Here is a 25,985-nt window from a genome sequence, read left to right as displayed (position 1 = left end):
TATTGTGGAGTTTGGAGGATTCGGATGGGGGGGGAACATGACTCTAAAGAGCGGCCGAGCCAAGGCGGAACCTCCCGTGCACGCACGTCCCGGTTTTCCCGCGCAAAGCCAAAGGGGGAAAAATAAGGCTCCGCGGCTTCTGCTCTCTCTCTCCCCCCCCCCCCCGGCCCCAGCAGTACCTTCAGGTAGTCCCCTTGCAGGCGCGGGTCGTTCCAAGTGGCGGTGTGGCTGTTGTGATCCACGAAGAAAAGCCAGCTGGTCTGCGGGCCTTTCTTTGTGGATCACAACAGCTGCACCGCCACTTGGAACGACCCGCGCCTGAAAGGGGACAACCTGAAGGTACTGCCGGGGGGGAAAGAGAGAGAGACAGAAGCCGCGGAGCCTTGTTTTTCCCCCTTTGGCTTCACGCGGGAAAACCGGGCCGTGCGTGCACGGGAGGTTCCACCTTGGGTCGGCCGCTCTTTAGAGGCACGTTTCCCCCCCATCCGAATCCTCCAAACTCCACAATAAGCCCCTGTGCAGTTTTCTTCACCTCCCAGCCCGGCGGCAGGGGCTCGCGCTCACCCCCGCTGCTCTGCGCCACGGACTGAGCGGCCACGCTCATGCTGCTGCTGCACGTGAGGGCTGAGGCAGAGGCCGGCATGAGAGGGAGAGAGCGACGGAGTGCTGGGAAGCAGCGCGCCGCCGCCAGCCGGGCCATGCACCAGGGAGTTGAGAGAGCCAGCCCTGCTGGGCCGAGCACCTTTATCGCTTGGTGGAAGGGAGGGAACACAGAAGGGGGGTGGAAGTGTCTGGAAATAGCCAAAGAGGAGGGGAAGAGGGAGGGAAAAAAGAGGAGGAGGAGGAGCCACATTCAAGGGGCCAAACAGCTGCATGCGGCTCGGGAGCCGCGGTTTGCCGACCACTGCCCTAGGACAAACTGGAGCTATCAGGCTGCTTAAAGCCCTGGTATAAGACAGGCCTTAAAGCACTCCAGAAGTGCCGATTTCTTCCAGAAAACCAGCGTAGGGGTGGGAATAGTACAATTTTAACATTACAAAGACAAGTGTTAATAAAACACAATTTATCAACTATTAGTAATAGTGAGAGGGGCAATGACTATGTGCCTCATATCAAGAAAAATGAGACTACCCATAACATGACAGCACTGTACCATATATACTTTGTCATTGTCAAATTAATTATGCGATTGATATTGCAGACAAGAAAATATTGACTTTCACCTGCTAAAAAGCTTAATGTGCTTTTGTCAAGGAATTATCTAAAGTGACACAGTAAAATTAATTTTGATGGAAAAAAATTTCCTTTCTACTGGTGCTCATTAAAAAAAAAATTAAATACCTGACTTGGAATCTTTAAAGACGGATACAACATGACGCAGGAAATTGGTAAGTTGTTCTGCACTCTTGGTATTCTGGTTTTTGGGAGTGATATCTTCATGACACCAAAGCGGACCAAATGCCCTTAAAAGAACAAAATACACATGCATTTCTTTTAGTACTAAAATTAAAACAGCTACTTTAAAAGCAGTATTAGGCAGATGCAATTTCCCCAACTAAATTATGGATGAGGCTATGGATACAAATTGATTCAACCCCCTTAACTTCTTCAGGAGTAAATCAAGTAGAATCCATGTCAACAAGAAGTTACAACAATAACTTAACAAGTTTGGGTACTGTTGTCCACTTTCCATTTCTGATGTGAAATAAATATTTAAAGGAAATTATGCATTTCGAGTAATACAACTAAATTCATGCTTATATGAAAAACAAGTTCTTTTTAAGAACCTGTGTGGGTTATGTTTATTTATTCGGTTTATATCCCGCCCCTCTCTGATAATGCCGGGCTCGGGGGCAGCTCATAATATATTCAGAAACTTAAAACATAACCATTTACAGTTAAAATTCTCAGCCTCTGTTATAATTCTAATAGCACCCCTAATCATAGATGTTATCTGGCTACTGGGACAGCGGCTGCAGCAGAACAAGATGCGATCATGGGGAAGGAGGAACACATTCCCACTGCTAAGAAATGGTGTCCTGTTGCATCACAGTAGTTTCATCTTCTGCCCTAGCTATTTTCAGTCTTGCAGTCAGGGTAGCCAGAGGAAAGCATCTTCCAGCCTACTGTGCTGTCGCAGATCCACCTGTGGCATCCTTGTTGCTGCAGGCTGTGCACACACAATTCCTGATCCATCCACTCCAGACAAAGGGGTTGCTGCCCTCACACAATCATGCAAGCAACCTCTCTTCCTGGCTCAGCTTCAATATCACCCCTGAAAAAGTCACTGGGAGGGGGTACTTGCTGCTGGAGAAAGGTATTCGTGAAAATGTCTCTAATATTAGCTCAGATCTTGTACAAGCCAAATACAGGATAGAGTACTTTGTGAAAAGTATACGTAAACACAGTAAAAATCATGAACCCCAATCAAATATAGTTATGTAAGGGAACTTTCACACAGGCCAAGTAATGCACTTTCAAACCTCTTTCAATGCACTTCCAAGGTGGATTTTACTGTGTGAACTGGCAAAATCCACTTGCAAACGATCATTAAGGTGCACTGAAAGTGGATTGAAAATGCATTATTTGGGCTGTGTGAAAGTGAATCATGGGAGTGCTGTAAAAAAAAAGGCAGCCCTGTGGTCAAGTTCCTCCTTCTCTATCTCTAGTGTCTATTACAATCCATCCTGCTGACATTTTCCCTGCCTCTCACTCAACATTACCGGCAACTGCTGGCAGGGTGAGGATTTTATGGGAGATCTGAGGACGGGGATGCCATTTTCAGTGGCAACCCTCATTTCTTATAATGCTTAACTTTGCCTTAAGTTTCTGACTCTCTTCCCAGAAAGCTTCTCAAGGCAGCAGCAAACTGAGTAAGCATCTGTCACAAGCAAAGAACTCAAATTTAATATAGATAACACATACAGCATAAAAAATATTTTTCTTGCTGTTCATTTTCCAACTTCCACTTCTTCCTTTAAAAACAGACATTTCTGTCCATAATAAAAAGGCATTACCGAGCTTCAATTTGCCTCTTATTGAAAGCGCTAATTCCAAAAAACCACCAGCAGATGGATTACTACAGCCAAAGGACTTGGGGAGGTACATTTTTTTTGATGTAATGTTACAAGCAAATGCCACTGAAGACTTTCTAACAAGCTGTCACTTATGAGCAGGGATTCCCCTTAGGGGTTCTCCTTATTAAACAAAGTGGACAATCCGACAGACTTCCTTACTCTCGAAAACAGGGGGGGGGGGGGAAGACAAAGAAAAACAACCTTGTCTCTTCAGCAGCAAGAACTCCTGAAGCAAATACAACAAACATCCAGCTGTGAAGGCAATTTTTACTCAAGCTTTCTTGTTTTTCCCCCAGCCTGGAAACTGGAAACTGGCTACTAGTTTTTGGTTTGGGCATTACACTTGTGAGCTTTCCCTGTACCATGGTACTGATTCTGAGCCAATTAATTCTGAACTCAGATTTCAGATTTTCCAAGCTCGTTGCTTTGTTTCCCGTTCTGCCTGCTCTTATTCCGTCTGTGTTGTCCTTAACGCTTCTCTGCAGCAGTAATCTTCGGACCCACCTTTAAACTCAACTGGCAATGTGGTGCTTACTTTTTTATATACAGTTTGTCCTACTTTCCCCAAGTTTACCAGATGCAAAGGAGAACAGGGCTTCTGCAACTGATGCAAAGGAGAACAGGGCTTCTGCAACTGATGCGCAGAATGTACAGCCCAAGGTACATATTGCTGCCACCCGCAAAAAAATAGTGATGGCGCCAATGGTGTGACCGATTGTCGATTGGGCCCAACAGTTCAAGACCAGTGCTCTACTGTATTCTAGATCTGTTGAACTTTAGGATAAAGACTCAGAGATCTCATCTTTAATCCGTAATTACATCTTCTTAGTCATCACAAATACAGTACATTTTATTATTATTATTATAGAAGGCTGTTTTTTCAGGGGCTCTTTCTCGAACAGAATATTGTTAGATCTTTGCAATAGTTTTTTTTAAAGGATACTGTTTATTCTTATTTAGAAAATATTAGGGAGTTTGTTAAGTCCTATGAGGAAAGGTTGAAGGAGCTGGGTATGTTTAGCCTGAAAAGGAGAAGACTGAGAGGAGATATGATAACCATGTTCAAGTACTTGAAGGGCTGTCATATAGCGGAGGGTGCCGAGTTGTTTTCTGTTGCCCCAGAAGGGCGGACCAGAAACAACGGGTTGAAATTAAATCAAAAGAGTTTCCATCTAGACATCAGGAAGAATTTTCTAACAGTTAGAGCGGTTCCTCAGTGGAACAGGCTTCCTCGGGAGGTGGTGAGCTCTCCTTCCCTGGAGGTTTTTAAGCAGAGGCTGGATGGCCATCTGTCAGCAATGCTGATTCCATGACTTTAGGCAGTTCATGAGAGGGAGGGCATCTTGGCCAACTTCTGGGCATGGAGTAGGGGTCACTGGGGGTGTGTGGGGGAGGTAGTTGTGAAATTCCTGCATTGGGCAGGGGGTTGGATTAGATGACCCTGGTGGTCCCATCTCTATGATTCTATGATCATAAATACAGTACATTTTATTATTATGGAAGGGGCTCTTTCTCAAACAGAATATTGTTAGATCTTTTGCAATTTTTTTAAAGGATACAGGTTATTCTTATTTAGAAAATATTAGGGAGTTTGTTAAGACTTGATGTGTGTCTGACCCCTGTGCTGCAATGAAGGTTCCAAGTAATTATAAAAAGAGAGAATCCTGCACAAAATACACAGCGGTGCTTGAAGAAAGCAGCTGATGGGCTTTCTTTGATTACCTGGTGGTCAGAAACTCAATCAACTTGTTTGCCTTCTCATCTGTCTCCACAGCTGTGTCTATGTCTTCTATCTCCTGGGTGATCTGTGGGAGATTTCCACTGCTCCCTCCAAGGCTGATACTGGAGGAGGTAGAGCTAGAGCTGAGGCCGGAGTCTGGCACAGGAGAAGACTGATACTCCCTCAGAAAGTCAAAGCCACCTGGCAGCGAGAGAAAAGAGGAAGATAAGTATGGAATGTACCACACCTAGGGTTGCCGGCTAGCCAGGAGAAAAATATTGTAGAGGCTTAATGGGATGGTATTTCCCATGTGATGCCATGAAAAGCTTCAGCTGCCCATTTGCACACTTTAAATCTCTATTAAAGTGACAGGATTTTCCCCCCCTTCAGGCTAGTTGGCAACCCTAACCACATGAAATACACCAGTCTTTGTCCTGGCAGCATACCAAGGACACATTTCTGTTTAGGTATGGGGAGTAGATTAACCACAACACTAATTTTCCAGAAGAATTTAAAGAAAGTTTACAGACTAAAAATGATCATGCACCAACTTTTATCAAACAAAGCACTATTTCTTTCCAAAAGTAGCAATTAAGTTTTTATAACACGCATGCTCATAGTGCAGCATTACATCAGATGGTTATTCCTCACTGCGTGCTGGGATATATATCAGTTTGCTTTTCTTTCCATCTTTTCTTTTTTTAGGACAAAGAATCTCTGCAGTGATTAGTGCCAGAAGAAACTTCAGCAATTACACATCTGAACTATCTTTTGTTGCACAAAAAGATGGATGTCTGGCTGCTGATTCTTGTCATCAATAGGGACACAGCGAATCCCACCTGAGGCACTGGAACCCCCACCTAGATATGTGGCACTCCCAGCTACTGAGAAAAGCTGGCAACAGGCCTGTAACTAGGGTTGCCAGCCTCCAGGTGATGGCTGGAGATCTCCCGCTATTACAACTGATCTCCAGCCGATAGAGATCAGTTCACCTGGAGAAAATGGCTGCTTTGGAAGGTGTACTCTATGGAATTATACCCCACTGAAGTCCTTCCCCTCCCCAAACCCTGCCTTCTCCAGGCTCTACTCCCAAAATCTCCAGGTATTTCCCAACCCTGAGCTGGCAACCCTACCTGTAAGTTAATTGTACCCACCTCAGTCAGTTTCCATGAGAAGTTTCTCCCTTTCATACTTCATCCCAAAGTTTACTTTCCCCCAAATAGCTCATTCCATTATACTGTTGTGTACTATCTTACACAATGGTCTGCACCCTACTTCCATAATCTGCCTCCCTGCTTTGTGATTGACATTAATGTGATATGCCACAAATCAATCATCCAGTTGCTAACATTTATTTTTATCTGCAGTCTCCCAAAATAGTTCGAAATATGTTGATGTTTTTCCAGGAGCGTGAAGCTCAGAACCAAATATTCGAGATTTGGTGTGACAAGAGCTACATTCAGAGCAGCTCTGTGTCACAGAAGAAAACTGCACAAGTGATATTTTTGGTTCTACTTTGCATGTTTCCCCCCCTAGTTTATTATCTCATTTTATCACTTGTACATAACATTCTCTCCTAAAATATGCAATTAGGTCTAGCCTTAGGCATCTTGGTATTCTTGGCCAAATATTTCCGGAAGACAAAGAAATCTTGGATTTAACTGTTGGTGGCAAAGTTAGTGCTCAAGCAAAAGTAGCACAAGGTATTCAGCCATGCAGTGTGGGAGCCACTTTACCACAAAGCAAAGTGACACGGCTATATGAAAAAGTCTCAGCCACATGGGTGGGACAAATCACACAGCTCTTGGGATGAAATCAGCTGGGTTCACCTGGCTCCATCCATTCACATGCAGCCCCCTGCTATATGAGATCACTTAATGGAAAAGCAACCCCCACATGGCTGCATGAAAAGGTCTAAATTGTAAACATGCTAGCAGTTGAGAAATTGCAATACACATTACTTCATACTGCCAACACTGTAATACAAAAGTTGTTAAAATAAAAAACATGTTTATTTTTATGTACATCCAATATATCAAAATATAGTGCATCTGTGAAGTATCTTTGCCAAAAACTGCTCCACTATTATCCTCTGGTCCGACTGGATTTTTTAAATGAAGGATTTCTTTATAAACAAATCAAGGATGTCCCAGTACAAAAACTCTGCCAGACTTGACTTTCCCAAGAAGCGGCAGATTACACACAACAAACGCTTCTTCAATTGGCAAACTGAATTCCTTCACCTTGTGAAGGAAGAGAGAAGAATGTATCTCTAGTCAGTGATGTTCTAGGCATTGGCCATAAGGCGGCCACGGCACATACAATCACATTTTGCAACTGCAGTAGCAAGGGGTGCTGAGGAAACAACAGCAAAAAACAGAAGAAGAAGAGTTGGTATTTATATGCAGATTTTCTCTACTTTTTAAGAAGAATCAAACCAGCTTACAATCACCTTCCCTTCCTCTCCCCACAACAGACACCTTGTGAGGTAGGTGGGGCTGAGAGAGCTCTAAGAGAACTGTGACTAGCCCAAGGTCACCCAGCTGGCTTCATGTGTAGGAGTGGGGAAACCAGTCCGGTTCACCAGATTAGCATCCGCCATTCATACGGAGGAGTGGGGAATCAAACCCGGTTCTCCAGATTAGAGTCCACCGCTCTTAACCACCTCACCATGTTGGCCTTATGCAAATACTTTAATCATGGATTGCATGTTATTTTAACCTTAAACCTTTTAATCATAGGTTAAACCCTGTAGCCAGAATGTGGGTTCTCAACCCGTTTTGCTTCTGCCATGATTATATGTTACGAAGGGCCACAGTGATGGCCGTTTTCCTGCTTCTTTGCTTGAAAGGTGACTAGGGGGTCTTGCTGGTACCTTTCTATATGCATTACTCAGGCTTAGCTCAGTAAGCTAACTACTAGTTTCACTGTGTTAATAAGGGCACTACATTGTGTTGGGCAGCAGCGTAATGCTGACCAGAGTTAAGAAACAATTGTGGTTAAGGATAACGTGGTTAAGGATAATCATGGTTATGTGTTATGTCTGAATTGTGCCAGTGAACGTGCAAAAGATGCCAGTTGCAAAAGATGTTTTGATCCCCTGCAGTTTAAAAGAAGTTCATGCTACAATTTCCAAGGAACATTAATTGTGCTGCCATCTCATTGAAATCAGCTGGAGTTAAGTATATACTATTAAGCACTCAATTTCTACTGACTTTGATATGGTTTTAAGTTATGCCTGATTAACTCCTTTGTGACTAATACAGTACTGTATCAGATAAGGTATTTTTACTCTTTTTGATGTTGAAAATAATTTGTACCTAATTAATTAAAGGTTACTGATTTATTACATCAAGTAATCAAAGAATGCAATTGATGTTTGCAATCCACATGTGTAATTTGGTTTACCGAGATGAGGAAGTTTGGTTTGGAAGTGCAGTAAACTGGTCTCTGCTGAACCCACCTAACATGTGCTGTTTTAAGAAAGGAACTGCTTTGATTTGTCCTTCATTTCTCTTCTGCTGCTATTTGCACAGGTGTGCTGCAAATGTTTTTAAAAAAACTGCTCAGGAACAAGCCAAAGCAAACTGGAAATCAAGAGTTGTTTTGAGTACCTGTGTAGAAGTATTCAGGTAGATAAGATGAATGGACCGTGAGGGTCTTGGTTTCATTCATTTCCCTACTCTGAAGTAGCACCGTGGCAATGGCCTGGAAATTGCTGTTACATGACAGAGCGATCAAAATGTGGAGCAGCAACTTTTTACTGTGCTCAAAGACTTCAGGGCGGTAATGGTCAAGGCCTAGGGGAAAGATATAACAGCAGAGATTTAACATGAAGTAAAAACAAATTAACATTCCAAAAATAGCTAACAATGGAATGTAAGCATACCCCCCTCAAAAAAACCAAATAAACAAATACAAGGTAGGGATACTTCCTGTTTTACATCAAAATTTGAAAAACACTCAAGAAAAAGGCAGCACTAAGAACCACAAAGTTGTTCAATGAGAGTTTAACCAACACGAGTTGTTTAGCAGCATGATCCTATGCAGTTATTCTATTCTAAACCCCTAGATTTCATGGGGCTTAGATTGGAATAACTCTGTATAAGACTGCGTTGGCCCTGACCTGGATAGCCCAGCCTAGCCTGATCTCATCAGATCTCAGAAGCTAAGCAGGGTCGACCCTGGCAAGTATTTGGATGGGAGACCTCCAAGGAATATCAGGGTCATGATGTGGAGGCAGGCAATGACAAACCACCTCTGAACGTCTCTTGCCTTGAAAACCCCACCAGGGGTCACCATAATCAGATGTGACTTGACAGCAAAAAAATAAGAAGTTTGCACTGAAATTGCTTTCTCACCATCTTTTTAGGGGTTAAGGAAACAAATGGAAGTAGCAGGCTGAGGAGTACACATGAAGCAGCCTAGTTTCTTAACTTGTTTTGGAAGAAAAGTAGTGAGCGGAATAGAGAACACACTTTCCCTTCAGCCTAGGTACAGTACACAGTGGGTTCATGAGATGCTACTTTACTGTACATAGCATGGAAGATCAAAGGAGTTCAGCACAGAGGAATAATCTGCCCTTATGTGCTTGACACTTAGCACATGGTTCCTTTCTTTTTTATACAGGGTTGTTGTTGTTGTTTTGCTGTCAAGTTGCAGCCGATTTATGATGACCCCATAGGGTTTTCAAGGCAAGAGATGAATAGAGGTGGTTTGCTATTGCTTGCCCCTGCATAGCAACCCTGGTATTCCTTGCTGATCTCCTATCCAAAACCTGAACAGTGCCAACCCTGCTTCTGAGATCTGAATCGATCGGGCTAGCCTAGGCTATACAGTAACATCTAAATCTTTCCGTTTCCGTTGCTGTTCCATTGTCACAGTCCAGGCAGATCTTTTTCCAGTCTACATGGACACTGTCATTAATACTCAGCAGCGCAGTGTTCCATGCCTGAACTAAATCAGGAACTCTTTTGATTTCCCACCAAGCTTTTAGAACTCCTCTTTACCCTTACTCATTTTGATTCTGCCCCAGCCCTTCTCTATAGCTTATGTCAACAAGAGATGAGGATTCTCACAGAGAGCACCTGGCTGGAAGGCATTTCTTGTGGAGGAACCACAGCACCATGAGTCACCAGGTTACAAAAATAAAGCCAGAAGTTGACAGATGGCCTACAATGGACTTGGATGCTGGGTTAGATTCTCACCAGATGCCTCAAATCGGTTGGGCAGCTAGAAGCAGCTTTTTCATTCAGTATATCCCAGGAAAAGGCAGCTGGTGTGTGTGTGTGTGTGACTGAGAAAGGTACATCTCCAAATCCATCATAGAGCTTCTTACTTATGCATGTATATTTTGGGACATCAACTAGAAGATGAAAGTGGAGTCTGAGCAAATGACGAAAGCATACATGCTGTGTGGTCCAGTGGCCTACTTAAACCCACCAGTTTCCCCAAAAAATATCCTGTATCCCAGGTACAGGTTCTTAACAGAGACCTACCACAGAGTTTATAAAAATACTCAGTGGGGGCTAAATCACTAACCGCTTCAAAGAAACTCAGCCAAATGGAAAGCCTGACGTTGGTTTGAAAATGTGATCCTATCTGCCCCTAGCAATAAATTCAATTTCACTTTGAAGATGATTAGTTTGGGAGTTATATTTCTTGACCCTCTTGTGATGTGTGTCACCATTTATGAAAAGCTGTCAAATTAAGAACATTTATGGGGGGGGGACAAGAAAAAGACCGCCATGAAAGTATGTTCATAGTACTTGCAATTCCTGGATGCAAATATTTATTTGTATAGTTAGTTTCCTGAGGCCCATATCCTTCAACAGGGTCTGTCTGAAAATACATGTAATAAATACCATTCCATTTCTCATATGCTGTTAATTCAATATTGGTTAAGTCAGTGATAGTGGCTTGGGGGTCACATATGGCTCCCTGACATGACACCTTTGGCTCTTCTGAGCACCACTCCCTAATGAGGCAACAGAGAACATGGGCAAGGTTCTTGACCTGTGGGACTTCTTATTGACAGGTGGGAACCACCTTGAGTCATCTACCACCAGAGGGCTGGAGGAAGGTTAAGCTGCAGGCCCCATGCTAGGGATAGAAGTGAAGGGCCTGGAAACTCATAAATTTTAGTGATACCATCTGCAATTATTAACTTTTATCCCTTAGGAACTATATTTACTCAGTCCAGAATTTTACATATTTATAAACATAAACTCATTTACGGACTACATAATTTATTTATAATGTTTTTGATTGAGTATGTTAATTGTTCATGTTCATAACATTACAATGGGGAAAAACCTTAAAAACTAAAAATAATAATAACAAGAACATCAACAGTTACAGAAGACAAAAGCCAAAGCTTCTTGTCCCCCCACCCCTTTAGCTTTATCACCAGGTGGGAACAAAAATTCATAAACAAAATTTTAAAATGTGTGAAGATGGCGGAAGCCTGGGAACTGTGCTGGGAAAGCAATTTTCATTTGCATTCTTACTCAACCTTTCTTACCCAAGAAAAGAGCGTGCAGTAACAATGGGAGGTGAAGGGCCCAGTCTTCTCTGACACTATGATCTACCACCATCTCAGTCATAAAGATGACAGCAATATTGCACCTAATGGAGAAAAAAACCCCAAGATGAACCAGTTTTCATAATGCTAATGCATATGTTCTGGCATGAAATAATTCAGAGGTGGGAACTGGATGCATCACACAATTAAGTTGTTTGTTTACAGTATTTATATAGCGCTTATGGCAGCCACAGAAATGAAAGCTAAAAAACATTACAATTAAAACAAACAACAACAATCTTAAAAATAAAATCAGATAACAGCACATTTAATTAACAATCACATCAGAAATAGCTAAAACATCAGCCAATAAAAACTAATAGCAGCAGCATAGAATGTCCCTTCCAGAATCAAAAGATTTTAAACCAAAAGCATGATGGGAAGGGAGAATCATGAGGACCTCTTGCCGCAATGCGTGCCACAATCTGGGTGGAACAGATCAAAAGGCAGTGTTTTGATTGTTCTGATTGTTCCCTCAGTCAGCCCGGCCATGCAAAGCAGCCCCACCATCAAAGAACCTCTCACCCTCAGATTCTCTATTACAAAAGTCTCTCTGTAATTCTGGCCTATGTGATAACCAGTTGGTAAAACCTCTTTAGGAAGTGTCAGGCCTAGAGTGTCAGGCCTCTGCCCTAGAATGACCCCTACCCACCTCAGCTCTAGAATGGGGGAGGCAAAGAAGCCTATGGCATGAAGTCAGAATATTTCAGCTTTGCTAAATGCCATTAAACTGATAACAAGTCACGATGTCTACATTTAGCTTTATAATCAAAATATAATTACACCTGTCACTGTAGATTATATAAGCTGAAAACTCCAGTATGAGACAAGCACACAGAATATGACAGGGATAACAGTGCATTAGGCTGGGGGGAGTACACATCCAGCTTTTCTAGCCAAGTTCTTCATCACCTTGTAGAATTGTAGGGAAGTTTCACAAATTACTTTTTGCCCACATAAATATTAATGCTCATTAACACTCAAATGACAATAATAATAATGTATCTATTTCACTTGTGTTAAGAAAAGTAACATACTATTTATTTTATTCAGATATTTATGCCTCACTTTTCTCCCCAATGAAGACCCAAAGCAGCTTACTTTTCTCTCTCCTGCTCCAGGTTATCCTCAAAACAACAATCCCATGAGATAGGTCAGGATGAGAGACAGTGATTAGCCCAAGGTCACTCAGCAAACTTATGTGGCAGAGTGGGGAATTTGAACCTGGGTCTTCCAGATCCTAGTCTGACATTATAATCACTACAACACATTGGTTCTTATAGAATATCCAGGTGAACATAAATTTATCCATCCACAAGATGGGCTTTTCCAATCAAATTTTAATAGGGGTTCATGCAGTACCCAATCTTATGAAAAGGTTTGATTTGTGTTGAGTTCCCTGGTCCATGGAGAGACACTGGAGAATAAAACAAATGAATAATGGGGAAGCAACTCTGCCAAATTCATTGCCCTCTATGGAGTTTATCAGAAATATTTTCAGGACTGCAAAGAAACTATGCGGAAGATGGCAGATTATTTTAGCAGGTTGTCATTTTCACCTCCAGCTTACCTATGAAGTGGCCCTCGAGGTGTTATAGTCTCTGGGAGGTAGTCAACAAGTGGTGCCCAGCAGCCTCCATTAAACGGCATCGGCAAAGGTTGGGGCTGTTTGGTTTCCACAATATTCAATAGCCAGCTTGTATATGGAGAAACAGGATCATCTGTACAGGAGCATATTAAGGCAGTTTTTTTAAACGGGGTGGGTGGGGGGAATCTGGTGTTCCTACCCCAGATACTTAATGGAGAAATAAAGGAGATCAGATACCCATCACACATGCCTCAAAAATACTGAGTTACAGCAAACATTAAAGCAGATATAGCCCATGTAATAAGAGCGACGGTCATATTTGACACTTGTCTTTGGGCTATATTTAACAGCTAAGTATCTAGATCACAAAGCTTCAAGTAACTCTGGCACAATCCAGCCAAATTTAAGCACTTTTCTGATCTGTTCACTTTTGTGCTTAGCTCTTCCATTAAAAACAATGGGATTCAAAGGTGTTTTGACTGCATCATGCCTATTATGACTAGGTATCATGGTCATTCGTCACTAGTCAGACAACTTCATGAAGTCAGATTTTTTTAAATCATACTTTTGTCATCATCATAAGATCCTCCAGAACTGTTGCTGTATCTTGATTCCAAACGGTTATGAGCTCTGATCACATTGCTGAACCTTGAAAAATAAAAACAAACAAAATGTTCCTATAAAATATTCATAATCTGGATCTAACTGGCTTCACTATTTTAGGAAGAATATTCTCCAAGGGTACATTCAGATAACTGATCTTTTCCCCAGCACTGAATGACGTTTGAGGAATCACATGACAGAACTACAGAAAAACTAGGACCTGGCTCAACTACTAGTGATCCCATATGCTTGGGCTTGAATATGCACAGGATACATGTAGCTTCCCGGGCATAGCAGCAAGCAAACCCAGTTTCAAGTTGCAGACCTGTGTCCCAAGATATCAGTATCTCAACTGATACGGTTCTTTTAGGGAGCTTAATAGGTGATGAATTCCATGGCCATTATTCTTGGCTGCAAGAAAATATGTGAGGCAAAAGCCTCTCCCTAGTCAGGCTAATTCAGAGTCTTAACTATAGTACTAAGTCCAAAAGTATTTGAAAGAAGAAACTATAAAAGCTACTTGCTTTCCAAAATGTTTACTCAAGAATATTCCTTACTGAGGGTTTTTTTTAAAGGCAAGATTTGAGATTACACTGATCTGCAGCTGGTGTCACTTGCTTGAACGAAACAAAAAGTACTCCAGTGAGAAGATCTAGCTTTTAAAGTCCAGCACAGAGTTTGATTTAGCAGATTACGAACCTTTCATCAGTTTCTTTTATTATTCTGTTCTCTTCCATATCGGGAAAACTGTCTTGGCCAGCGACCACAGTGTTACTGCTTGATGTGGTACCTGTACACATAAAACAACCAAATGAAAAATGAATGCACACTAACAGAGCATTCCTGAAAGGAATGCCCGCGCCAGGCTTAGGAGGCAACCCAGTAGCGTTGCCTCCTAAGGAGGTTTCGGCACCGCCGAAACCTCTACCCGGTGCCAAAAAACCATGCAATACTCCAGCAAAAAGCTGGCGTATCTTGTGAAAAACAAAAAGCAGCGTTCCTGAGCCGAAACGGCTCGGGAGGCCGTCTAACGTCAGCCCAGCCCCTCGGGCGGAACGCCCCAGGAACGCCTCCCGGGGCACCGGAACGTCTCCCGGCTCGCCACCGCAGAGGGTGGCGGGAGGCTGCAGCAGCGGCCGGGCCCAGCACTGCTGTGGTGGCGTCTGGGGACAGGCGTCTGTGCCTGCACGCCGGTGCTGGGGCCACTCATGCCAGCGTGTGCCATCTGGGCGCCAGTGGTGTGAGCCCCTGCGCCGGCGAAGGCCTTTGTCGGCCTAAGGCCTTTCGCTGCGGCCGCCAGTGCATTTGAGGAATGCGCTGTAACTACTTTATATGCTGTGGTTACAGAAAACTTTCATGAAAACCATGAAGGGAAAATTCCAGTCATCTGATCGGAGTTATCGTACACCAGCTAGCTTCACTGAAGACTCCTCAGCAATTCAGAACCACTTTACATGTTACATTGATCTCCACATATGAAAAAAGCATGTATATGGCATTGTTACTCCTTTGTCTTGCCTTCTTTCATCTCTACAGCTAACTGACTGTTGTAAGGAGAGGTACTGGACTGAACCAATTTCCTGCCTCCTGCCAGTCTCCTGTATTACTGCACGGTATCTTTTCACATTTAAAAAGCTAGTGGCAGGAAAGCTTCGAAGAAAATGATGTAAAAGTGTGGTATTGTTACCAGAAGCAGCAGCGGAGGCCTTGTTGCTGGCAGTAAAGCGGTAGAATGGTGGGTTATCACAATGCTGGACAATGGGGTTTACTGGATCCGTCTGCTGTAGTTCAAAGAGAAGCTCTTCCATGGTTTGAATAGTGTTGTTCCGACACAAATAGATGGCAACTTTTTTTATCTGAATAAACATCACCATCATCATCATCATCATTATTTTCAATTTCTATCCCACCCTCCCCAGCCGAAGCCAGGCTCAGGGCAGGTAACAACATTAAATACTCAACTATAATACTCAGCAGCCTCAGCACAAAAGTAATTTAAACTCAAGCACAGTAAATATGATATATTTAATAGCTACTTTAGAATCCAAAATCACATAATATGCCCAATGCACCATCCTTATCCATTTATTTTATGGGACCCATTTACTATTAAGAAGAAGGAAGCCTAAAGGAATGAGAATCTTATACAGAAGAATGTATTTAATGGTAGGTACAGATGAAGGACGATAGCATTTGTTTTATACAAACTGTTGGGAATTCTCATTATATTAAGACTGAGTGAGGGTCTTGTTCAATTCCACAAAGAAATATGATTTGATTTTCCTATTTATTTTATTGATTTGTTTGTTAGATGTTTTTCCTGGCCCTCTCCAGGGAAGGGAAATTGAAATACAAATGCTTATATACCCTAACAACTAGATTAGTAATAAATGCATAAGATTATTTCTAGTGGTAATTCATCTCGTACATATAAAGTTAGGTCCATCCCCCCCACGCCAGAACAAAGCAATTACTTTTTTGGGGGGAAACTTACATAAGGTAAAAGGATAGTATCACTGCTAACCCCACACAAGCTAATTAGAAACTGTAGAGCTATTCTCAAGTTGTTGCTCCATTTTTCATTGTTGGCTAAAGCATTCCAGACATTCTCCATTTCAGGTCCAGGCACTTCATCTCCATACTGTATAGAAACACAAACACCAAGAGAGATAAAAGTATAATAAGCTTTCCCCTGAAATGTTCAAAGTACACACAGTAAAAGCTGAGAACTGAGATGTAATCAGTGGATTGTGGATTATGCCACTATGCAGAGGACACTATGCAGAGTTTGCTGCATGTATTACCCTGTTGGTTTTCATTGTTTCTGCTGATGTAATACCATTTTTCTTCATTATAACCACATTCTGTATCATGCAAAATATGCTACGCTCACTTAGATTTCTGTGATCCTAGTTCCAGCACATTGCTCATTCGATGTTTCCTCATACTGATTGTATTAATATACAGTGTGCTTATGAGATATCTCTTTGTACGGATTGCTATTGATTTACACTGTGTAATCTGCCTTGAGTCTCAGTGAGAAAGGCGGACTACTAAATTGAATAACTGAGCAAACTTGACTCAAAATCCTGCTATAACTACTTGGCACCACAGCCAGACTAACTAACAGGGCATGTTGACGACTGACTTATGCAAAAGCTGCTAATTAAAACATGCTAATAAAATTTATATTTGCACATATTGACTTGTTTACATTTGCCTGGGTTTGCTTGTTTACCTTGGCAGTCATATACATTAGATTGTTAAGCACTAGTGACGTGGCCTCTGGAGAACCCCAGCCATTTCCCTTCAGTCCACACGTGACGGCCATCTCCCCTTCTTTGTCCTTTATTTCATCCTCTGGTGTGCTAGGACTTGAACCTGGGAGAAGCAGCCTGCTGTCTACAAGTTCAATATTATGAAGCCATGGGAGCAGATAGGTAAGCATGATTTGCCGCCCGTTTGGATGAGTTGTTGGGAATCGCTGACTTACTTCTAAAAAACAATAAAAACAAGTATCTTATGAGCCTAGAAGCCATACTGTAGACAGTAGTTCAGCCATCTAGTCTGTTGTTTTTCTCAAAAATCTTTTAAGAAATGTGATGTAAAAAGCTTTTGATTCATGTCAAAGCAAAATGTGAGTTTATAAAGGTTGGAGGTCTACAGCCATTCCTGGGGGGGGGGGGATAGATCCACAGTGGCTGGGCGCAGTGCAGCCACGCCTCCTCCTCAGAGGCTTCCTGGCCACCGTGGAGGAAAAAAAGCCCTTTCTAAAAGTTAAAAAGCAAAAAAGGGGAAAATGCCCCATAGCAAACAGCGTGGCTGCACCACCAAAAATGGTGCTGGCTTTCCCTTCCAGGAAATCCCTGCTGGCATGGCTGTGCTGGCGGATGGGCAGCTCCCGGATGCCAGCATGTTTTTCCCCCCCACTGGCGTAGGTGCCACCTTATTCCATGATAAGGTGGCACACGCCAGCACAGGGTCACACTGGCTCCTATGGAGCTTCGCCCGCCCCTCAGGAATGCGCTCATAGAGTCCATGCTACATTTTGTTAATCAGTTGATTAAGACCTCTATCAGATGACCACAGCCCTGTAAAGAAACAGTATAAGCCAAAAGCAAGATGATTTAATTCAGGTTTAACATCATTACTTGAAACACAAGGAGGCAGAGCTGATAACCAGTATATATCTAAGGATCAAACTCTAAAAATAGAATTTAAAAATTCTACTCTGTGTTCAGAAAATATTTTACTGATACATAGCATACTGACCAAAAGAAAATGCCTTATACTGAGTCAGTATCATTACTTTCAGTGCAACAGCTTTCCAGGGTCTCAGGGGGAGACCCTGCTATTTAGAATCACGTGCTACAGGTTTCTTTTGAACTGCAGACGCCAGGGATTGTACCTGGGACCTATGCATGACAAGCAGATGCATGACAAGCAGATGCTAAAATTTACTACAAGTTTCAAATCTATAGAATATATACAATTACGCAAAATAAGAAAGTCAGACATTCTTCACAAAGAAAAATAATAAGAATAAAAGCAGCACCAAATGGAGACCCAAAACTGTGCGCTCATTTAGTGTGAGCTCCATTCTGCTGCTCCTGGCACTAGGCAAAAGGAGACCAGGTAAACTCTTCCAGGTCTGAGTTTGTACTCACATAAACTTTGCTTGATAGGAATAATAGGTCACCCATCCAGTGCTCGGAGCTAAAAATATCGACAGAAATTTTTACCTGAAAATAGTGGAAGTGTGAGCTCAGGATACATTCTTGCCAGTTCGTATGACAAATGAGCCAACGATACGCTATAAAGAGGTGGCAGGGGACCGTGAGTCCCATATAGGATACTTCCAGGCCTTTGCTCAGCTACTTTCTTCGAATAAACAAAAAGCTTGGCTTCCAAAATCTACAGGAAAAAATGCAAAGGAAATTCTATATTTTTAGCATTTTAATTGTTGTGTGTTTTTTTTTTAAAAAGCAGTACATCACATCACTATTTAAAAACTTTGAAAAAATATTTTCAACGGGCAGAAATTTAATCTTCTGCATTTGTAGCAGGGCCTGATCATACCCTATAGCCAACTAAGGAGAGAACAGGGTTACTTCTTGTCTGTTCCCCTTCACATGAACACATGAAGCTGCCTTATACTGAATCAGACCCTTGGTCCATCAAAGTCAGTATTGTCTACTCAGACAAGCAGCGGCTCTCCAGGGTCTCAGGCAGGGGTCTATTCACAGCACCTTCTTGCCTAGTCCCTTTAACTGGAGATGCCGGGGATTGAACCTGGGACCTTCTGCATGCCAAGCAGATGTTCTGCTGCTGAGCTACGGCCCTTCCTCCTCCCATTGCAATCCCTTTGGCATTGATGATATCAGGTTGGAAATTCGTCCTCATCCAACTGCCCTCTTTTGGCTTACTTTCCCTTTCTCCCTTCCATCTCTTGTACCCTCTTCTCTGGCCCATCTGTTTCATTTGTCCATGTGTGGCCAGTCCCACACATACAGTGCAAAGCAATATACTGAGGAAGTCAACTTTCTCATGAGACTTTCCAGTCTCCCCAATGGGAGTCCCAAATACATTATTGCAAATAAACATTAGCCCCTTCCTCATGGCTTCCTCCAAGTCTAGATGTTTTTCCTTGTAAGAGTCCCAGCGCCCAGTGTTATAGTCACAGAAGTGATCGCTCACTACAGTATTTGCATACAAGATTGACAAAGAACAAAAATAAACATGTAACATGTTGATAAATGTATGGGGAAGCCAATTATATAATTCTTTGTTTCCCCTATTTTCTTTTAATAGAGTTAAATTCATACATGCCTGCATTAGTTGCATGGAAATTTCATAAATCTCTCTATTGGTGTCAGATGCTTTGAAAAGGACTAGATTTAACAGCGTCACTATATCAAAAGGGTAGTTCCTGAAAGAATAAACATATTTTGTTCCACATAGATTCTTTGTATTTCTCTACTCCTTTTCTATGAAGCTGTGCTCAAGGTAACACAGAATAATAAATACAACCAAAAATAAAAATAAATCAAAATATATTAAACATCATCAGTACAAAATTCAATCCTATCTCTTGCAATACACATTAGTTATGATGACACTTTTGCAAAAGACAGGGCAAAACAAAGTAGTTAGATTTACAGTTAATTCTCAGAGGAAGTTATTTAATGATCTGAACTACTTATATTCTGAACTTAAATTGCCACACATGTTTATATATTTGTGTAGAGCCACAGAACATACATAGCCTGGCCTATTGTTCCCATTAATTAAACTATACATTTATTAATTTTTAAGAAACAAATGATGAATCAGAAGGCCAACTTCAGGCACTCAACTTTTCAGCTTTGCTCAATCTAAACAAGTTGAAGCAAAACAGGCAGAAATGCAAGGAATGCAAACACAAAGCAGGAAGAAACTCCCTGAGGACATTGTTCAAAATAAAGGCAGGAGTGTGTGTTCCTATTTCACTTATTGTAAACACTACAGGTTTTTTTTTAAGCATTTGGTTATTTCTTGTGATTGGTAAAATTCCTGAGTACATTTCTCTGTACTTATATCACAAGAAAAATGTTCCAAAAGAGCCCCAAGCCTGGGACAAAAGTCACTTTTTATAAGGTCTTTATGGAACGAAGGAAATCATGACTAAATGGTGCTATACTGCAGGCTTTAGGCTGTTCTGTATTTAGGTTTACTGCAATCCAAGGAGGAACTCAGACCTAGGAAATGATTTGGCCCTTTGGAGGGTGTACTTCACGTCTTACAGATTAGTAAGGGTGCCAGCTCTGGGCTGAGAAATACTTGAGATTTTGCAGGTGGAGACTGAGGAGGATGGGATTTGGGGAGGGGAGAGACTTCAGTGGGGTATAATGCCATAGAGACCACCTTCCAAAGTGGCCATTTCTCCAGGTGAACTGATTTCTGTCACCCGGAGATCAGCTGAAATAGTGGGAAATCTCCAGCCACCACCTGGAAGTTGGAAATTTTACAGATTAGGGTGCTGTTGCCTTAATGATGAAAGCAGTCACAGAAAGGTGAATGGCTTCTGGAGCAAACTGGAGTGAAGCTAATAGAGGGAGAGTTTTATTTTCCCTCAGACTCAGACTGCACATATAACTTTATAGACAGCTATTATGGAAGTAAAGAAACAGAAGAGGATAAATGTGGCATGGTGTTATCAACTGATATCTATCCAAACATGTGACACTTCTTGCTGATTAGATGGCTACTTATAAATAACATATAAGGGAATCTTTAATAATCTAAAGACTACTTTAAAAAGTTACCAAAAGATGGAGACAAAGTGGTTGTCTACCCCTCATGTTATTTTATTCTTATGATCAAAGATTCCTGGCAAATGCCCCAGTCTTGCGATTTGTACTTAAAAATTTGGAAGTTAATTCAAATCAAAGTGAAATACTATTCACACTGCCTCTTCGGCCATTGTCCATACCTTTCTCTCTCATTTCTGCCTCCCATCCCACCAAATTATAACTGCCCTCCAAGCCCTGTTTATTTTCCCTCAGCCTCACAATTTCCTTTTTGTCCCTTCCATTAACTACTTTTCTGTTTCACCACACTTGTCTTCAGTTCACTACCACCACCTCCTCCATATATCCAACCCAACAGGAATTGTTTATTTGCCTACAGCCTACTATCTCCCCTGACTCTACCAAACAGCCTTCAGCTCCCATACTTACTGTGCCCTATTCCCACTCGACTTATTGACTTCCATACCTGTCTAGAACCACCATCTTTATCTTACTTCCCTGCTAACAAAGGGCAAAAACGCATGGTCGCTTTAGCCTCCTTTATTCCCTGTTTCAGCCAGGATTCAGCCAGGATCGAACGCATGCATTTCGCCAAACGTGCGTTTAATCCTGGCTGAAACAGGGAATAAAGGAGGCTAAAGCGACCGTGCGTTTTTGCCCAAAGTCATTCATATCTCTAGGCCCTGTATGTGACTCTCCTCCCAGCAATCCTTCATAGAAACTACACTGTCTGCCGTCTCATTGGTTAAAATGCTTACGAGCATTCTTTGACAACCCAGCTGGCCAGTCAATTGGGAGGGGAGCTGAGACTGCAGGCAACAGGCTACATGCTTAAGTCAATCTATAGCCTATTAAATCAATGAAATAGGAGCCAATAAATAGGTGATAAATTATGCCTGGCAGTCTAAATAATCTCTCAGTTTTGCATTCAGTTGAAGCAGAGGCCTTGCTCATATGAATAGAAAGGCATTGCTGCCATTCGGTAAGCTGGTTTGTTTTGCTTCCTTTCACCTATATCCTAGTGATATTCTCATAAAAGCGGCAGTGCTGCAAATATGCTAAACCTGGTCGCCATTCTGTTCTTCAGTATTGCACAAAGATACAGAGGTGCCTCTTTTCCAGGCAAAGCAGAAAATGCATAATGCTTAGCCTGAGGCCTTCTGCCTAAGAAAATGTTTATTCATTTCCACTTTCTCACTGGAGCTTTTGTCCTGTTGTCTCCACCATGTTAATATCTGGAAGCCCACCTAACCAAAAGCAAATATATTTGCAGCTGCAACTATTTTTTTTTAACTTTTACACAAAATAAAACAGTCAGTTCCAAAAGCTCTTTGATTATTTGGTATGCCTCTCCAGTCTGGTCCTGTTTCATATTACAAGCTCCTATGATTTCCTACACTAAAAATGATTAATACCTGCTTCCACACACAGTTGCAATGGCTTTGAAGCACCCTGAAGCTAGCTGGTATGATCCAGTATAACATCGATCTATTGCCCAGTTGAAGAGGTTTATTTGGTCAGGATTTAATTCCAGCAACAAGACGACAACTTCACAGCCAAGCTGATGTACCTGAGTGCACAGTAAATGGGACAGTGTTTGTAGTAGCATAGTCATATCAATAATGAACAGTGCAAAAAACTGAAAAATTAGGATCAATTCATCAAGTCCAGAATACTGTTACCAAAAAAGGCCAAAGAGTTGCTTCTGGACAGTGACAAACAAGGTCCTGAATACAAAGGCCATTGACTACTGCTTAGACCAAGATCGTGTCTGGTCATCAGAAATATTCAACCTGTGAATATCTTTCTTTAATTGCTGTGGCTAACAGCCATGGGTTTCAGTCCAGTAGACCAACCCGATTTCAGTAGACCAACTAGATTTCAGTCCAGTAGACCAACCAGAATTTCAGGGTACAGGTTGAGTTATCCCTTATCCGGACATCCGATATTCGGACTGATCCGAAAACCAGACGTTTTGAGCTGGCATGCAGGCATTACTCACAGGCCCTCAAATGGCTGCTAGGGCTTTTCTGCAAATGCTTGCACATGAGCCTGCATAATAGTTCCTAAAATACTATAATATGTACCCTGTAAAATTGGAAGAATACTGTCAGAATTAGTTTTATTTTTCTCGTGCAAGATGTAGAACAGGCCTACCATGAACAGAAGACAACTTCCAGATAAGGAAAGGCACCTTTCTATCACGCTGCAGCTACACCATGAACGGTGTTTCAAACATTTCAAAATTATTTAAATGCCAGAATCCCTGCTGAGTTACGCACCCGTAAATCCTGACAAGCTAGGATATTATCAAGCCATTTGTATAGATAGCCGTCGGGGGAAAGACCCACGTTGTCAAATACAGGCCCACAGCAAAGCACAGCTGACATTGCCTAAGGACAGAAAAAAAAGAGGCTGGTTATGTAAATACGGTGTTAACACTTTTTATTATTTGTTTCAATGTGCTGCCCACAGGGAGTAGATTTAAAACACAACATCAGGTCACACTATCACGGAGTTTTCAACGGCACTTCAGTGATGCTGTGCTAGAAGTACTGATAGCAAAGTGTTGTTCTAATGCATTATGAAAAAATTATTATGCTAAAAATATCCCAGCTTAACTCTGGCCAGTGAATTTTAGTTAAATGAAATGGTTCACTTCTCTTCCCGCATCAGGAATCTCTGCATCTGTCACATCTGCCTCCGACTCGCACACAACACCTCCCCAGTACAGATTAACTGAACTGTGTTCTACTTCCACTTCACTCTTGTTTCATCTCCTTTTACAAAACATCAGCCTCTAGTATGCTACTGGTATGAAAGAAGTCATTGCAACAACAGCAGTTTCCTGTTTGCTAGACAACTCTGACTGACAGATGTTGATTTTCAGTGACAATATTTTAGGCTCGGATCTCAAAATGAACACCTAGAATTCAGAAACTGATGTTTGTGACACTAAAGCAAACATGGGGTTGGATCCAAAGTGGAAAATGTGTGAGTGGGAAGTGCCTTCTGTGTGTGCAAGGGGAGGCATGACTCAAGCTGTAGCCCCCACCATTTCATCCCTTACTGTCCTTGACCAGCTCATGTCCATTTGTTCAGAAGAAGAAGAGTTGGTTTTTATACCCCGCTTTTCTCTAACTTCTAAGGAGTCTCAAAGTGGTTTACAATCGCCGTCCCTTCTTCTCCCCACAACAGGCACCTTGTGAGGTAGGTGGGGCTGAGAGTGCTCTGAGAGAACTGTGACTAGCCCATGGTCACCCAGCGGGCTGCATGTGGAGGAGTGGAGAATCAGATTAGAGTCCACTGCTCTTAACTACTATGCCACACTGGTTCTCAGGTGGCACAGGGAACTCCAAAATGACAGGGGAAATTGGAAAGATCCATTTCACAATGAGAATTCCAAGTGGGGCTCTTAGGACCCAACTAATGGTGTTTAAAATGTTACTATTAATTCCAATCTCCCTCCTCCCCACACCAAACAACTAATAAATAAAGATCTCACATACACAAATTGCAAAGCTACAAGAATAATACTGTAGGAAATTCTTTTCAAAACAAAGAAGAAACGTTATGAATGATTTATGAAAAATAAAACCCATCACTTTTACTTCTTTTCATTTTCTCAATTTAAAGATGGAAATTTTTTACACAACCATGATGTACCTTTAAAGCGCAATACTGGTATCTTGTAATCTGGTGATTTCTATCACTGTAACGATCCAACGGTGTAAACATGATGCTGAAAGGTCCCGCCCATTGACTAAACAAGATGAAGAGATGGTGTCGTAAGCTTTGCTGAGGAAATAGAAATCTCCTGTGGTGAACTGAGTGAAAAAATAAAATTAGCTTTCTTAATTTGTTAAAGCAAAGAAAAATACAAACATACATTCTGGGGAAAAAATTCTGCACCCTGGAGTAAATTTCCTGATTATACATATGGAAAATATTTTGTAAGAATTTTGGCATCTATGGGATGCACTCCTAGTTGATCCCCCAAAATACTGAATTGCTCAGAAGGACAGCAGCATCAGTGAGAAAGTTGGAAAAGATTCAGCTTTTGGAATAGGCTATCTCATGAATATACAGCCACAAGAATTCAAGATGTTCTCTCAAGGCAGCAAACTGGTCCCATAGTAAGGCTGAAATTCTCTCTGTGCAATGAGCATTATGCACACATACAAATCTTATGTGCAGTCAGGGATTATACTTACAGACTATGGACTGCCACTCCAATTCCTGACGGCCATGAATTACACTTTACATTTGCAAAGGGGTGAACATATACAAGTCAATATGTGTTGTAAATAACTCTCTGAGTTGAGTCTACATACTACCTATTGCACTAGTGCATTCATCTCACATGTGAACGAGAAAATATGCAAGGTGAATGACTGCTATGAAGCAACAAATAATGTGTGGATGCCGCCTGATTCTGAGATGTACAGACAGGGTTGCCAACTGCCCACTAATGGTGGTAATCGCCCGCTGATTTGTTCTGCTACGGAAGCAGGCTGGCAGAATGGAGGGGGAGCGATCAGTATCCCCTGAACGATGATGCCACCTCCAGTTTATGCGGAAAGTGCCAGCATCACACGGTGGGTGGGATGGTCTTGCATGCTCCCCCTAAAGTTTTTGGGTGAGTGTTAGAGTGTCTCCCCTGTGCTATGCTGGCACTTCTGCATAAACTGGAAGTGATGTCATCATGCAGGGGACGCAGATCACTGTCCCTGAACCCACCTCCCTGGCAACCCTATGTACAGATAGGCCATATGTACATTGAACAAATGCAAAGTCCAATGCAGAATGTCAGTGAGAGGAAGGTAGTCAAATTCTGGGGAATTGACTAGGGAATTGACTGGGGCTGATCCTGATCCCCACCGAGTACATACACTAAATAAAGCTGTGGACTTCTTATAGATCTTATTTTGTTTTTAAAATGATCTTAGTTTGTTTATTTTCATTACACTTGGAACTAGAGAACAGAACTAGGAATGGAAAGGCAAAATTGCTTAATAATGTTGAGGGAATTCCATGTGAAGAGGTACCCCCTCACCATTTTAGATGCTACATATTCACTAAATGCTCATGGGTGGAGTGGAAGTTTTCATTAAACTGAAAGAAG

General features: G+C 41.9%; 1 protein-coding gene across 2 annotated transcripts in view; it reads right to left on the bottom strand.

The window, feature by feature from the left end:
* FRY (FRY microtubule binding protein) overlaps positions 1 to 25,985 on the bottom strand; it is a 205,419-nt gene that overhangs the window by 55,384 nt on the left and 124,050 nt on the right. For both annotated transcript variants that reach the window (XM_056858510.1, XM_056858511.1), the window contains exons 27-41: positions 24,527 to 24,687; positions 23,143 to 23,253; positions 22,276 to 22,430; positions 19,401 to 19,500; positions 18,314 to 18,485; positions 16,810 to 17,066; positions 16,066 to 16,212; positions 15,259 to 15,427; positions 14,271 to 14,361; positions 13,534 to 13,616; positions 12,951 to 13,101; positions 11,321 to 11,424; positions 8,412 to 8,597; positions 4,800 to 4,998; positions 1,342 to 1,463 (exon numbers count right to left, since the gene is read on the bottom strand). In XM_056858510.1, coding sequence (XP_056714488.1) covers positions 1,342 to 1,463; positions 4,800 to 4,998; positions 8,412 to 8,597; positions 11,321 to 11,424; positions 12,951 to 13,101; positions 13,534 to 13,616; positions 14,271 to 14,361; positions 15,259 to 15,427; positions 16,066 to 16,212; positions 16,810 to 17,066; positions 18,314 to 18,485; positions 19,401 to 19,500; positions 22,276 to 22,430; positions 23,143 to 23,253; positions 24,527 to 24,687 — 2,208 coding nt within the window. The remainder of the gene's footprint in view (positions 1 to 1,341; positions 1,464 to 4,799; positions 4,999 to 8,411; positions 8,598 to 11,320; positions 11,425 to 12,950; positions 13,102 to 13,533; positions 13,617 to 14,270; positions 14,362 to 15,258; positions 15,428 to 16,065; positions 16,213 to 16,809; positions 17,067 to 18,313; positions 18,486 to 19,400; positions 19,501 to 22,275; positions 22,431 to 23,142; positions 23,254 to 24,526; positions 24,688 to 25,985) is intronic.

Source organism: Euleptes europaea, chromosome 12 (genome assembly GCF_029931775.1).
Source record: "Euleptes europaea isolate rEulEur1 chromosome 12, rEulEur1.hap1, whole genome shotgun sequence".
Lineage (NCBI taxonomy): Eukaryota > Metazoa > Chordata > Lepidosauria > Squamata > Sphaerodactylidae > Euleptes > Euleptes europaea.
The sequence above is the reverse complement of the archived record's forward strand: the minus strand, read 5'-3'. Positions and strand labels throughout refer to the sequence as shown.